General features: G+C 43.9%; 1 protein-coding gene and 1 long non-coding RNA gene across 2 annotated transcripts in view; one reads left to right on the top strand and one right to left on the bottom strand.

Annotated features, from left to right (window-relative positions):
* PLPPR4 (phospholipid phosphatase related 4) overlaps positions 1-5,111 on the top strand; it is a 35,300-nt gene extending 30,189 nt beyond the window's left edge. Inside the window, exon 7 of the mRNA XM_061461587.1 lies at positions 420-5,111. Within this exon, the coding sequence (XP_061317571.1) occupies positions 420-1,757 (1,338 nt within the window). The 3' untranslated portion in view covers positions 1,758-5,111. The remainder of the gene's footprint in view (positions 1-419) is intronic.
* Positions 1-11,422, bottom strand: part of LOC133273419 (uncharacterized) — a 43,209-nt gene extending 31,787 nt beyond the window's left edge. The window contains exon 1 of the long non-coding RNA XR_009744788.1: positions 11,337-11,422. This is a non-coding gene — a long non-coding RNA (uncharacterized LOC133273419). The remainder of the gene's footprint in view (positions 1-11,336) is intronic.
* Positions 11,423-15,092: the final 3,670 nt, after the last annotated feature.

Raw genomic sequence — 15,092 nt, 5'->3', positions numbered from 1 at the left:
TGTAACAAGAGTCAGTAAATCAGAGCAGACAGTAGTAAATAGCATTGCCTGGAAGACTGCAAACATTGATTTTGTTCTTTTCATAACAAAGCATTCTCTCCTCAGCTGTATCTGTTGCTTTATAAAAGGAAGAAAACTGAAGGAGGCTAAATCTTTTCCTCGACTATTTGTTGCCATGGGCTCTGTGCCCCAATTATCCTACTTCATACATATCTAGATGTACCAGACCAAGAACAGAATGTGGAATAAGGATATACTGGGGAGGAAAGGAAAGCAAGCATACCCTGTCAGTTAAGCTGTTAATTCTATCAGTCAATATTTACTTAAAGGCAGCATAATATAATTAAAATATTTTTAAAAGTCTCTTCCCCTCTGCCCCCCCCCCTTACTGACTGTTGATGCTTCTGTTCCAATACCAGGGCCTGTATGCCGTGGGGAACTTCTTGCCAAGTGATGAGAATGTGTTTCAGCCCAGTTTTCACAGAGAACCTCTAAGGTCTTTGACAGACCTCAGTCAAGATGCCAACAGGATCCTGCCAGGTAAAAATGGAAGCAGCAGTGATGGCATTGTTTCTCATCGTACAGAAGGTATCCTGAACAGAAACCACAGAGATACAGGGTCTCTGACCAATATCAAGAGAGCAAATGCCGATGTAGAAATAATAACACCGCGAAGCCCAATGGGAAAGGAAAATATGGTCACCTTCAGCAACACTTTGCCAAGAGTCAACACACCATCCATGGAAGACCAGGCAAGGCGAAATGCAACAATACATGCATCCATGGATTCTGCCCGTTCCAAACAGCTGCTTTCCCAGTGGAAGAACAAGAATGAGAGTCGAAAGTTGTCTCTGCAAGTCATAGAGACTGAATCTGGCCAGTCACCACCAAGGGCTATTGAGATGAGGTCAAGCTCAGAACCCTCCAGAGTGGGTGTAAATGGTGATCATCATGGCCCAACTAGCCAATACCTGAAAATTCAACCTGGCAGCGTACCAGGTTGTAACAACACAGGTCTTTCCGGTGGGCCACGGGTCTCTATTCAGTCACGTCCTGGTTCTTCCCAGCTAGTCCACATTCCTGAAGAGACTCAGGAGAATGTGAACACATCACCCAAAACTAGTTCAGCTAGAGCTAAATGGCTGAAAGCTGCTGAGAAGAGTGTTGCATGTAGAAGCAATAGCCAGCCAAGAATCATGCAAGTAATAGCCATGTCTAAGCAGCAAGGAGTGCTTCAGAGCAGCCCAAAGGGTTCAGAGGGAAGCACAGTCACCTGCACAGGAGCCATCAGATACAAAACCTTGACAGAGCATGAGCCAAGCGGCATTGTCAGAGTTGAGGCCCATCCGGAGAATAACAGACCTGTAATTCAGATGCCATCAGAAGGTGAAGGGAGTGGGTCATGGAAATGGAAAGGTCCTGAAAAAATCACCCTTCGTCAGACCTATGAGCTAAATGATCTGAACAGAGACTCTGAGAGCTGTGACTCCTTAAAAGACAGTTACGGGTCAGGCGACCGGAAAAGGAGCAACATAGATAACAGCGAGCATCACCATCATGGGATCACTACAATAAGGGTCACACCAGTAGAGGGAAGCGAGATTGGCTCAGAGACTCTGTCCATTTCTTCTAGCCGGGACTCAACACTTCGAAGGAAAGGTAACATCATTTTAATCCCCGAGAGAGGGAGCAGTCCAGAGAACACCAGGAACATCTTCTATAAGGGCACATCCCCTACACGAGCGTACAAGGAATGAGAGGAGACATATCAGCTGGTCCGTACCACCACAATCACATCTTGACACAGGTTCTGCTCTCTTCGTTTGGAGCTGATATTTACTTTTGATGTGCCAAATTCTTTCCCAGCAGCCCAACTGCTGTTGAACGCTGCTGATGTGCAACATGCATGAGCCTGTGGGAAGTATGTGGTGGGGGGAAAGCACAATGCCAGAACCTAACTAATGTGAAACATTTGCAAGCAGCTTGTTTCTTCAGACTCAAAGCATTTATCTGAGGGTGACGATGTCAATCAAAACAACGGTCTTGAACACAGACACGTTATTTCCTGAATGTGCCAACTTTTTATTTTGTATGTGTCCAAAATCGACTGAATTTCTCACAGCAAAGGCTGTATCAAGTGGTATATATTCACCTTTGCAGAATTTGCACCAAATCTTTCATCCAGGATGGTGCTGATGGTAACTTTACATGTTTCAAACAATACTTATTAGACTCTGCAAACACATGACATATTGATGTGCGGTTATTTTCAAAGTACTATTGCTAATACTATTGATGATGCTGGCTGCATTCATTTAGCATAGGAAATATTTACAGCTTTGTTATAGTGGATCTGTCACATTCAAAGATTGCAAAGGTTTCGTGTAGTTCTTTAAGATGTCTACTGCAACAAAACCCATGTGGGTAACGTTCCACTAGAATGGAATAACTATCTATTTTTGACTAGTTTTGCTGCTACTGCTCAACTTTTGTTTAAGAAGAGGTGCTACTAATGAAGAGGCTGCTTCTTAGTGGGCTAACTCATAGAATTGTTTGAAATTGTTCTTTTTAAGGGGTCTTTTAAAGTACAACTCATTCAGATTTTGCATTTTAAACCTCTGATTCTGCCCTCCAGCAACCCTTCCATTTTTCTATTAGTTTTTAACCACAGAATGCAGGACACAAATAATTGCGAGATGTGCTAATGTGAAAGGTGAGCCATAAGCAGATAAACAGACACTTTCCTGACCACCTTCCAGGGAGACAGCAATTAATATCCTAGCTCACACTTAGAAGCAGTCATTCACCTCACTTGCTTAGCATGCCGTAAGAACAGTCACAAGTTTCACCCCAAACATGATCAATTCAGGGAATTTATGCTTCCCTTTAAAAACTGAATGCCTTGGAATTCCTGCCTCAGAATGCAGGATCACTGAGTGTTTCATTGTGCCACTGCTACTCTTCACATCCCATGAGACACCCTACAGAGCCTTCTTAAGCAGCAGATTCTTTTCTCACCACTGCCACTTGAGAATATGGATTATTTGAGTAAATTGGGCTTCAAACGTAACAAAAGAACTTGCCTGCTAAAAATCTCTCCATTGCCAACACTGTTGAAAGGATAAGCTCTGAAAGGAAGAAGCATAACATGTCCTGGGCATGCTGGGAGAAATGCCTCATTGTATTTGGCTGTGACTTAAATAACCTAAGCCACCAAGGAAGCTAGGGGTAGTGCTCGCCCAGGGCAGCTCCTCATCCTCTCCTAGATGATTTTCACCTGAAAGAGAACTACTGTCAGGCACCTCCCAGCTCTCATTGTAGAAGGGAGAAGGAGGATTTAGCAGTTCCCTCACTGAGTAAGCAGTAGGAGATCAGGTCTGTTCTGGCTTCTTGAGAGCAGTGATTCATTCTAAGTCCTCTTCTGCTTTAGAGTATCAAAGAAGCAGATACACACTACCTAGTCAGAACCTGTCTACAGACCCTACCCCACAGAACTCTGAGGAAAAGCTCGCCCTAGCCCAGCCAAATAGGAGGTGGAAGGAAGAACCATCCCATCCCAAGACGATAAATAGCACAACACACACAGACCAAAAACTCAACCAAAAAGCCCCCACCCACAACCCCCCCTCAAAACCAAACCAAAATCCCAATCCCAATCCTAAAAAATTTCAGAAGCGTGAGGATGGCGTTTGCCGATCTGTACAGAAGGGATTTGGAGTCAATGGAAAGCTTTATATACCTTCCCAGTTACAAGGTGCTCCAGGCATAGCTGAGTGCTGTCAGCAATGCTTCCCATGCCTGCTCATCACCCACTGCTGCAGGACAGCACTGGTGTTAAAAAAATGACCACATCCTGTTAAGTAATAGAAGAAAACCCCATCATACATTTGATGATTGGGAGGAGGTATTCTGCAGGTGACGTGGAAGTTGGGCTGCAGCATATTGTGTATGTTAAAGGCATTTAGCTGGGAAAAATAATCGTAGATGCCAGGGAATATAAAAAGAAAGAGTAATTTTTTAGAATTAAATTCTCAGATTCTAGTATTTACAAGTCAGGATTTGGCTTTTCTTTTTGAAAGGATGAATCTTTAATTCCTTGGTATTTAATATCCAGTTTTGTACATGATTCCTAGGAATTACAAACACTTGGACTGTCATGAGGAAAACCCTTTGGATTTAGTTTAGTGTAGGTACATGATGAAGCCGGTAGGATTAGCTTTAAAGGAACGGGTGAGACACAATCACTGTTGGCCTATCAATGCAGGGAAATAAGATGCAATCATTTGTTAGTTTGTAAGTGCAGGGCAAAGAACATAAGTAGATGAACCTGGAAATAATGGAAAATTGAAATGGAGAATAATGGCAATAAAGCAAAGATTAGAAAATGTTCCCTCTGGCAATTGAGCTGTTTTGGAAACAGCAGGATTCCTGGTGGGAGTGTTTGTTCTTTATTCCTTGGTTTTAGTCAGATATATATTGGCATATGTGTTGCTTTTATTACTCAAAACTCGCTGCACTCTTTCAAGTGCAGCACGATATTTTTCCTAAGGTTTCCTATTTCTTAACAAAAGATTTTAAAGCTCTTGTGTAATCATTGAAATTGTGTTCTTACATAAATATTGATATATTCTTTTTTACTCCAAGTGCCAAAGGCTACTGTTTTTAATAATGGCTTATCAAATTCTATTCCGTTAGAGAGCAGAAATGTAATACTATCGACATTGGAACTCAGACCTCTGCATGTATATTTGATAAGGAGCCTTTTGTAAAATTACTCTTTGTTTACATTCCACTGATACCTTAATTTCAAATTAATCAAATAAATTGACAGGTGACATCTTCTTAGTGTTCTGATTTTCTTACTTGCTAACAGGCACGCATTTCTTTGTCAGGCTGTGCTTTACTGAGAAAAGAAAATACTCAACCTATGTTTTTAAATGAGAATTCTCTATATAAAGTATGGTGTTTAATAAAATGGTATGCAATGTTTTCAAATGGAAAAGAATTTGTAAATTGCTATAAATGTATTTTGTTAAATAAGTACAGATCGATGCTACTGTGTGAGTTTATTGTGCTAACATCATGAAAATAAAGATCAAGCTCCTCATTGATGTTCAGTCATCTCTGTGGTGAAGCAAAGTCTCATTCATAGAATCACAGAATCAACTAGGTTGGAAAAGACCTTTAAGATCATCAAGTCCAACCTTTACCCTGGGACTGCCAAGGCCACCACTAAAGTCCCCCCTTTTATTTTCAATACTGGTTATTTCATGACACGTAAAAGTGCTCATTGGTGGGGGAAACATCAAAACCTTGTGGAGTTGTAAGACGTTAGGAGGAACAGTGTCCAAACAAGCTTGTCTGCATCCAAAAACCATTTCACAAAGCAAGCAAGTGTATTAGGAAATCCAGGCCATTTGAGGACACATCTGCTAGATCACTCTGCAGGACCAGCTGCACTGTTAAGACCCTAATGCCTCTAGAACCACCTCGCTAGTGCTGGGGAGAGCTGCAGGGCTCTTCCCAGGAGAAGTGAGGATGCATGAATCATCAGGTGACATAGAATCCCAGAGTGGTTTGGGGTGGAAAGGACCTTAAAGCTCATCCAGTTCCAAGCCCCTGCCATGGGCAAGGACACCTTCCACTAGAGCAGGGTGCTCCAAGCCCCTGTGTCCAACCTGGCCTTGAACACTGCCAGGGATGGGGCAGTCACAGCTTCTCTGGGCACCCTGTGCCAGCACCTCAGCACCCTCACAGGGAAGAGCTTCTGCCTTACCTCCAACCTGAACTTCCCCTGTTTCAGTCTGAACCCATCACCCCTTGTCCTATCACTACAGTCCCTGATGAAGAGTCCTTCTCCAGCATCCTTGTAGCCCCCTTCAGACACTGGAAGCTGCTCTGAGGTCTCCACGCAGCTTCTCTTCTCCAGGCTGAACAGCCCCAATGTTCTCAGCCTGTCTCCATACAGGAAGTGCTCCAGCCCCTGAGCTTCCTCGTGTCCTCCTCTGGACCACACAGCTCCATATCCTGCTGTTCTTGAGAACACCAGCACTGCACACAGTGCTGCAAGTGTGGTCTCATCAGGGGAGAGTAGAGGGGCAGGATCCCATCCTTCAACCTGTTGGTCACGCTCCTTTTGATATGCCCTTGTCTGGCAACAGTGAAGAACAGTGTTGCCTAGAAGCCACACAAGGTATGTAAAAGAAAACAGCCTCCAAACCTGTCTTGAACACCCTGAAACATGGCAACAGAAGCACCTTGAGTTCCTGGGATGGAAGATGAGGCGTGCACAGACATAAGGACCCCAGGAACAAGTAGGGCCCCTGCAATACATGGCAGAAAAGTAAACTGCCTCCAGGAAGCTTTCCCACGTGTCCCTGGACCTTTATGCAGGCTGCCACCTTGTAGTTGCATGTCTTTCTAGCTGGGGACATAGGATGGTGGAGGGACCGGGCAGCTGACTGCACTGCTGGGCTGCACTGCTGCATGGTACAGCATCATCCATGCACTATGCTCCCAGCAAACACATGCTGGAGCTGGCTGGTGTCACACCAAGCTGTGGTGCAGATGTGCCTCACTTGGCAATCCCTGTCCCAGAACTTCCCTGACAATTCGAAAGTGAACCAGGAAAAGAGTCTGTTGGCTCTCAGAGAAAGGGAAGTTTACAAGCAGTTGTGACACTGCTCCCTCTGCAGTGACTGAAGGAGCACCCTGCTTGTGGCTGGGGCTGGAGAGTGTCCTGACCCCTCTGCATGAGTACTCAGTTTCAGCAGAGACCTCTCCTTTAGCCAGCAGCAGACGCTGGTGCAGCATCCTGTTACCTGCCCCAGCAGATGACTGGTCTGAATGAGGCTATGTGAAGCAGGAAGGCTGGGGACCAAGGTTGTGGTGTCCCACCCTTTAGGACATGTATTGGTAGCCTGGGAAAGCTACAGACAGTGACGGCTTAGGGACCATGGGAAGGAGTGAAAGGGGGTAAACCAGTTCCTGCTAGGGTATGACCACTGGCAGCTGATGCCTAACACATCCAAATCTGATAAATTCTCCTCTGTGAACAGCCCAGTCCATGGACTACAAAGGAGTCTGGACAATTAGTTCAAACATTTTAAAAGGTACATTTTAAACATCTAAAGTTAGGCTAAAAATGAAGTCCCCTCTGAAGGGTATCTTTGATGTACAGGTTATAGTATAAAGCTTGATTAAAGATGAGAAACTACTGACAGACCTTGTCTTACTCTTAGACCATTCTGGCTACAGTACCACTGTCACTAAGAGAGTTCACAGGGATCCAGGTTGATGGCTGTACCTAATCAAGCAAAGGAGTTTTCAAAGCTATGAGTGATTAAACCAAAACATAATCTATTTTGTGCTGGACTATAAAAGAGCTTCAGAGGCCTTGATTTCAGAAACCACATCAGACAAGCTTGTATCATAATCAGCTGGGTATAGGCATATGAAGACCTTTTATGTGACAGAGCAGTACACAGCTAATTTGGCAGGAACCTTCCCAAGACATTACAACCCTTGTTCATAAAATCATGGCTAGAATCTGCTCACAAACCTTTATATCACAGACCGTATCAAGCATTGGACAAAACTAGTAAGTGTCTGTGTACTGCTTGCTCAAAACACAAGTAAGGCACATGGGAGCTTACTCAAAGTTCGCATGTTCAAGCCAGGCTTTAGAAAGAGAAAGCTAAATAGATGATTCAAATGGAGGCACAAATTGTGCAAGGCTGCAAATACTTGCCTTGTGTTTTCTGCTTTGCCTGCAGTAATCTCTTTCCAAATATACATAAAGACATCATTTGGTTGTACCTCCCGTAGAAGAAATCTGTTCCTCCAGTGGTTTTGCCATAAAGGGTAATAAGAAACTTGCACTAAGATGAGAAGTCAGCCAGAATTCGAGAAGCCAGCTCAGACCCTGAAAGCACCTCTTCTGTTTGAGGAAAAGTCTCCCTACCTTCAAAGGCCAACTGTCATTCAGCTTTTCCAGCTCTATTACTTTCCCAGTGATGCTCAGAGAGAAGTGAGAGCCATAGGGATACGTGGATTGGTAGAGCCTCTGCAGCTACTAAATGATGCATATGGGAAAGCTCTGCTCTCTGATCAGTTCATTCTGAGGAGACTGGAACATAGCTGGGTGCCATGACATCAAGAGAATTCCATTCTTTCCCTCGGAAAAGTTCCTGCTTCAGACTGAGCTGCTTCAGAAGTTCCTGCTTCAGACTGAGCTTGTTGATGACGATGTCTGTTCCTACACCGCACTGCAGCCTGAAAATAGCTCCGCTAGGAGAATAGCATCACACAGCTGGGAGCTTGGCTCGTTCTAACCTGTAAAGAACAATATAATCAATGCTTTGCCAACAGCAGCTGTATCTGAATTGTCCCTAAAACTAGCTATAATGTACAGCCTATGTTTATCGAAGTCTTCAGTACCTACTCTGTTGGTGTTCTTTCATATACATATTCAAGTGATGTTCATTGCCTGAGCTATGTAATTCACCTTGAGAGCAGTCACCCTGGAACTTGCCTGCTTTACACCAGAAAAGGTGTGGATACTTAAGCAGAGGGCCAGCCCTACCAGGCCTACACTTCTTTTTATCAGAGCATCACTAGGGGATGGAAATCTGTTCCCAGGCCCAAAGGAAGCATTAGCTAAAACCTCCAAGTAGTATGTGTTGCAGTCTCCTCTGGTACTTCTGATTTTTCTATATAATCTGAGACAATTATGTCCATACTTAGTAGAGAGAAGAGTTTCCACAGAAGAGGTTACAGCAGCCTGTATCTCCCACCCCTGAGAGTGGGAGAGTGCCAGTGCCAACCTGGCAAGGGATGAGTTGCAGGCTTTGGCCACTTCTAAGTGTGAGTTTCCTGAGAACTACCATGGGTCTGATGCCAATTTAATGCCTTGGTTTACTATCAGAGACCATAAGGTTTCTACTTTTGCATAATGAGCAGAAAAATGGCATGTGATTTAAATACTCAGGACAGCTTGGACTTTATATATCCCACTCTGCTTGTGAGCTCTGGATGCCTAACAGATTGCAGACTTGTCTAACCTGCTAAACCATGGCAGACCATTGGAAGAGGTTTCTTCAAATGCTTTCATTTTCATGAGATTTATGAAAGACTCCTCTCACTGACCTTTTTTATGATGCAAGAATAATTCAGATACAAGTTAGCAAAAAAAATCTTACAGAATCACAGAATCCCAGCCTGGCTTGGGTATTCACCTAGTTCCAACTCCCTGGCCTTGTCTTCCCCTTGTCTTTGTTCTGTTGCTTGTCATGCTGGTTGACCACTGACCCATACTACTACTACTGCAGGTCTGTCATTTGGTAGGCTCTTATTGCTACCATTTTCAAAGCCCAAAGCCTCACACAGCTTTGAAACAAGGAGAGCCAGGGCTGCACTGAATCTCTGTGAAGCCACATGTTCTATGCAGTCATATTAAGAACAGAGCATCTGGCAACCTGCTCTAGGTGAAAATGTCCCTGCTCACTGCAGGGGGTTGGGTTAGTTGAGCTCTGAAGGTCCCTTCCAACCCAAACTGTTCCATGGTTCTGTATGTTCATATGTGTGCCGTATTTTGACATTCTTTTTCCTTAGATCAAACATTTTCTGGGAAGCACAATCCCTCCCTGTGTTATTACACAGTGAGAAAGCACGGTTGTAACCTATATAGATGGCCATAAGTGACCCCAGAGGCTAACCTCTGCCAAGCATTTATATGCTAGCAGTCAGGGCACCAGGGAAAGCACTACATAACCCAATATCAAGTGCCTATATACACTCCTCACAGACTGATAATGCTTCAAGGTATCTATTTTTAATGCTCTCCATTCCTTCTCCCCCTACTAAGAAAGGATAAAAAGGTTCTGATGAAGAGAAGTGCAAATAATGTGCAATACCATCACATGTAGCTTTCAAAACGGGACAGCGTCTTCCAAAGCAGATCAAATAATCAGCACTAACAAAACCATCAGTGCAAGCAGGGGCTAATTATTAACCCACACTAACAGAGGAAAGGAGCAGCATTCAGTTGAGTGTGAAAATTCAGAACCTCCAAATGAGAAATGTTCTAGCTGGACCCTAGCAAATGTCCAAGCCCTCCCCTGCTCACCGATGTGTCTTTCCTGCCTGTCAAATCCAATGGACTGACTGGCAATGTGTATGAGCCTTTGTACTCAGGAAGCTCCAGTAATTCCTTCTTTTCAAAAGCCCTCCATTCCTGCTCACTGTGAGAGGCCAAAAAATGTGCCTGTGTGAAGAGAACAAGTCAATTTGGCAGAAAGCAACCCATCGGCTCCCATTAGCACAACTCTTGGCTATGGCAGCTGGGATGGGCCAATGGCCATAACTAGCCACTCTCTCATCATCTGATTTAACCTCTGAAGAGACAGTGATGAGCTCTTACTGGCCCAATTAGCACCTAGGTCTTGGCAGACTCTTATCTCAGCCCTAGCCAAGATTGTTTGGACAGATGAAGCTACAGACCTAAAAAGTCCTGAGATTGACACGTTTTATGACACGAATTGGTCATTTTCTCAAGGAAGAGGAAGGATTATTTTTCTCTTACCATTTCCCTAGCAACAGACAAAATGAGAGGCTCTTTTTCACTTAGAGAAGAGCCTTGATTTCAGCATTGCTGGAAAATAGGAGCATCTGCTTGTAACCAAGGAATCTTCTGAATAGCGCAGGACTTTCAGTTAAAACCCTAAGAGCTTTTAAGACCTTATGTCTTATTATGGCAATTATTTCAGATAAAAGGAGCTCACAAAGCCTGAGGTATGGGAAGGCTTTCATCACACCACATAGTGGTCATATAACCCCTCGCAAGGAGAGAACTTGCTCGACAAATACTATAAATAGGAACCTACGTAAGAGGATAAATAGTTCTTCATCTTCTGATAAATTCTGGCAAATCACCTTTCCTCTGCAACTTGAGTGAAAGACAGAATTAGAAAATCCTTCATCTGTTAATGGGCAAACAGCACCCTGCCACCCTGCATCCAGAAACTACCGAAAAACACTGAAAGCTTTAAAATGCTCTTTGACAGCGAGGTAGCACCACTGAACTCTATGCATCACGCTGATATAGGACTGGGGGGGGGGGGGGGGTGGGGTGGTGTTGCTGGCTGGTACAGTTTTTTCCTTTTTTACCCTATTAATATTTAATAGGATTATTTTCATTCCCAGTAAATTCAGCCTCAGATCTCAAGGACTGCTTTCTGTCAGGAAGCTGAGAGAGAGGGTTAAAATGAATCATCATTCATGCATTAAATCAAGAAAGGAACCCCCATATTTCTTCCCAAGTGCTATTTGTTCTTTACCCAGAGTCACTGTGTTGTTTCCAAATGGATCATCAGGTAATGCTGGAGCAAAAGAAGGAGAACAATTGTGCAGTCTCCAGCTAGAATCCCATTCTGTCATGATTGGTGGAGTCTCCAGACTAAGAGTTTCAGCTCTCCTCATTCCTTATTGAAGAAATTAGTATGCCATTAAATAGAACCTAAAAATGGAAACAAACGCAATCTCCACAGCTTCTTTACTTCTGCCTTGCCACTGTGCAGGGAAAGAAAGTGACTGAAGATGAATGAGAGAAGTATTTCTCTTTTATCTCCAGACCAATTCCTTTCAGTGGCACCGTGCTGTTGAGCATTAGGGGCCTGCTATGATATCAGAGCTGAAAACCAGAGTAACACAACCCTCGTGTACAGGAGGATCCTGGGTTTTAAGAGATTTAAAAATCCATGAATGCAGAACAACCTGTCTTCCAAAACTCTTCCACTGAAACCATGGAAAACAAAAAACCGCAGTAACAAGGTGTTAACTATGTGCTATGGCCACATTTTCCAGATATTTACAGATATTTTGTGGAAGAGCTTAGGGTTTTTCTTTTTCCTTTTTGCCTACAAAATGAACCATTTAAAAATAAAATCATAATAGTTCACATTCAAACTGAACCCTCCATGCCAGACCTCTGAAGAATAATGATGCTAAAAATAAAACGTTACCAGGGAAACTGGCAAATTAGCAACAGGGCCTGATCTAAAGCCACTGAAATAAATGGGAACAGGATCAGAACACACTGAAGAAAAGAAATCTGTGTTCTCCTTTCACATTTTAGGGGCTTCTGTTCCATGTCTTTGAAGAAATCAGATGAAATAACACAATAACCTGTCAATACAATGCAGGATCCTCAGATTCACTGCGCCAGGTACTGTGAATTCAGCAACAGGAACCTCTGCATGGGCATATGTGGGGAAATGGGGGAAAATTAGAGACCACCTCCCCCCAGTCCCCCAAAGTTCATAGAATCCCAGCCTGGGTTTGGAAGGGACCTTAAAGCTCACTCAGTTCCAACCCCCTGCCACAGGCAGGCACACCTCACACTAGAGCAGGGTGCTCCAAGCCCCTGTGTCCAGCCTGGCCTTGAACACTGCCAGGGATGGGGCAGCCACAGCTTCTCTGGGCACCCTGTGCCAGCGCCTTAGCACCCTCACAGGGAAGAGCTTCTGCCTTAGATCTAACCTGAACTTCCCCTGGTTCAGTTTGAACACATCACCCCTTGTCCTACCACTACAGTCCCTAAGTTATACTAGAAAACTAAGAAAATCCGAGGGTAAACGGCAGCTGCCACTTCTGAATTAACTGACCACTCTGTACATGGTCTGAGGGTTTCTTAAGCATTACGTATGTCATATTATTCCTATCAAAAAAGTATTATTCACTACAAATGCCTCTGCCTTACAGTAGGTAGGCACTGGAGCACTTGAATATGTTAGGACTATGTGGATAGAACTAGGGAAGGGAAAGGCATCTGAAGAACTCTGTCTCAGTTGCTGCAGTGCCATTTGTAGAAGACTGAAATGACAAGTTTGGGATGATTCAGAAACGTTCCTCTCTCAGAAAAAGCCAACCACTGAATACCAACAGGTTGTGCCTCCTCTGAGAGCTCTTCTATAGCACAGCCACCTGCAGGGATGTCAGGAAGCTAAACATCAGATGACTGCTTTCAAATGCAGACACTTGCCTGCTCTTGAAAGAATTAAAGCTGAATGTACAACCTGGAGGTAGGTCACCTTCTACTGTGCCTGATTCTACAGAACTGAGCTGAATGAGCCAGGTGGCACTGCTTGCACTGCCTAAAAGAAGTCATGGCATGTTTTCCTCTCCCCACTGGGAGCCCAGTCTGATGCGCCCTACTTCTGTGACCTGTTCTTGAAGAGGAAAATGAGGCTGGATCTAGGCCAGGTCCTCAAACTTTGAAATCAGTCAGTACTATTATTTACTGAAAAGCCACTTTTCTGTAACATCAGTAAAACAAAAGCAATTAAAACCAGTAAGCTAATGAGGAGGCAGGGTGCAGCGTTCTTAAAAGATTTGGAGGGACAGAAGATCTTACAGTTGTAAATAAACACACACTGTGGGCAAGATCTTGAAATTAATAAAAGTAATTAAGACCCTGTATATTTTATATCATTTGTAGGCGTCAGTAATATGCTTTATAGATGGAAGTTACTATTCAAAGGAACTGCCCTCCACTCACCTGCAATAAGCTGAAAGCCAGTTATGTGCTGGGCTGCATCAACAGGAGCATGACCAGCAGGTCAAAGGAGGTGATCCTGCCCCTCTACTCTGCTCTCATGAGATCCCACTTGCAGCACTGTGTGCAGTGCTGGTGTCCTCAACAACAGCAGGACATGGAGCTGATGGAGTAAGACCAGAGGAGGCCATGAGGATGAGCAGGGGCTGGAGCACCTCCCATACAGAGACAGGCTGAGAACACTGGGGGTGTTCAGCCTGGAGAAGAGAGGCTGTGTGGAGACCTCAGAGCAGCTTCCAGTGTCTGAAAGAGGCTACAAGGATGCTGGGGAGGGACTCTTCATCAGGGACTGTAGTGACAGGACAAGGGGTGACGGGTTCAAAGTTAAACAGGGGAAGTTCAGGTTAGATCTAAGGCAGAAGCTCTTCCCCGTGAGGGTGCTGAGGCACTGGCACAGGGTGCCCAGAGAAGCTGTGGCTGCCCCATCCCTGGCAGTGTTCAAGGCCAGGTTGGACACAGGGGCTTGGAGCAACCTGCTCTAGTGTGAGGTGTCCCTGCCCGTGGCAGGGGTTGGAGCTGGGTGAGCTTTAAGGTCCTTTCTCATCCTAATCATTCTATGATTCTATGAAAGTACAGGAGGAAAAATGGGCTGATGAAACTTTATAGAATCACAGAATCATAGAATAGTTAGGGTTGGAAAGGACCTTAAGACCATCCAGTTCCAATCCCCCTGCCATGGGCAGGGACACCTCACAGTAAACCATGTCACCCAAGGCTCTGTCCAACTGCCAGGGATGGAGCATTCACAACTTCCCTGGGCAACCCATTCCAGTGCCTCACCACCCTTACAGTACAGAACTTCTTCCTTATATCAAATCTTATAGCTTTATTTAATTTTATATAGCTAGACATTAATTCCTGTAAAGTAGCTCTTTATACATATATACATTTGTTTCCTGTCTAAAAGTAAACTGCAGGTCATTAGCATTTTTTGTAGTCAGGCTTCTGTCAACACTGGGTATTAAGGGCATCCAATTTGCTCTCCTAAACCTTTTCCATACATCTTTCCAAAGCCTATATGTGCACCTTCTCTTTTTTTCCTCAGTTTCAATGAAATTTCCAACTGTTCCCTGTCTTTACTGCACTACAGGAGATTCTTCTTTATAGCCATGTTTGAGTCTTTAGTGTAGAGCTTATACATGTGTCGTTAAAAGTCATGTAGTTGAATAAACTTTACCACTTTTTGCAGTTAAAAGCAGAAATTCAGATGTAAATTGGTCTTGGGTTCAGACATCTTTTAATCTCCCTGAGATGCTTCTATTTTATTTTACCTGAAATCATTGGCATTTACTTTTGAGTCTCTACTCATTTAAAGCAAAAAGAACAACCTGAGGTAGTTTCTTTGCCAGAGAAGCAGCTCTGCACACCTAATATTTAACACAAGAGCAAATAAATTTTGTGTCCCCCCATAAAATAATCACCTCAACGGATCCTACTTCATTTTCTCTTCATTACATTCTACTGGCAAACTACAAACAAC

Source organism: Pezoporus flaviventris, unplaced genomic scaffold, assembly GCF_033815535.1.
Source record: "Pezoporus flaviventris isolate CSIRO_AGI_PZ_B2104156 unplaced genomic scaffold, CSIRO_AGI_Pfla_v1 ptg000001l, whole genome shotgun sequence".
In the NCBI taxonomy this organism is placed as follows: domain Eukaryota; kingdom Metazoa; phylum Chordata; class Aves; order Psittaciformes; family Psittacidae; genus Pezoporus; species Pezoporus flaviventris.
Note: the sequence above shows the minus strand (reverse complement) of the source record. Positions and strands in the feature narration are given on the sequence as shown.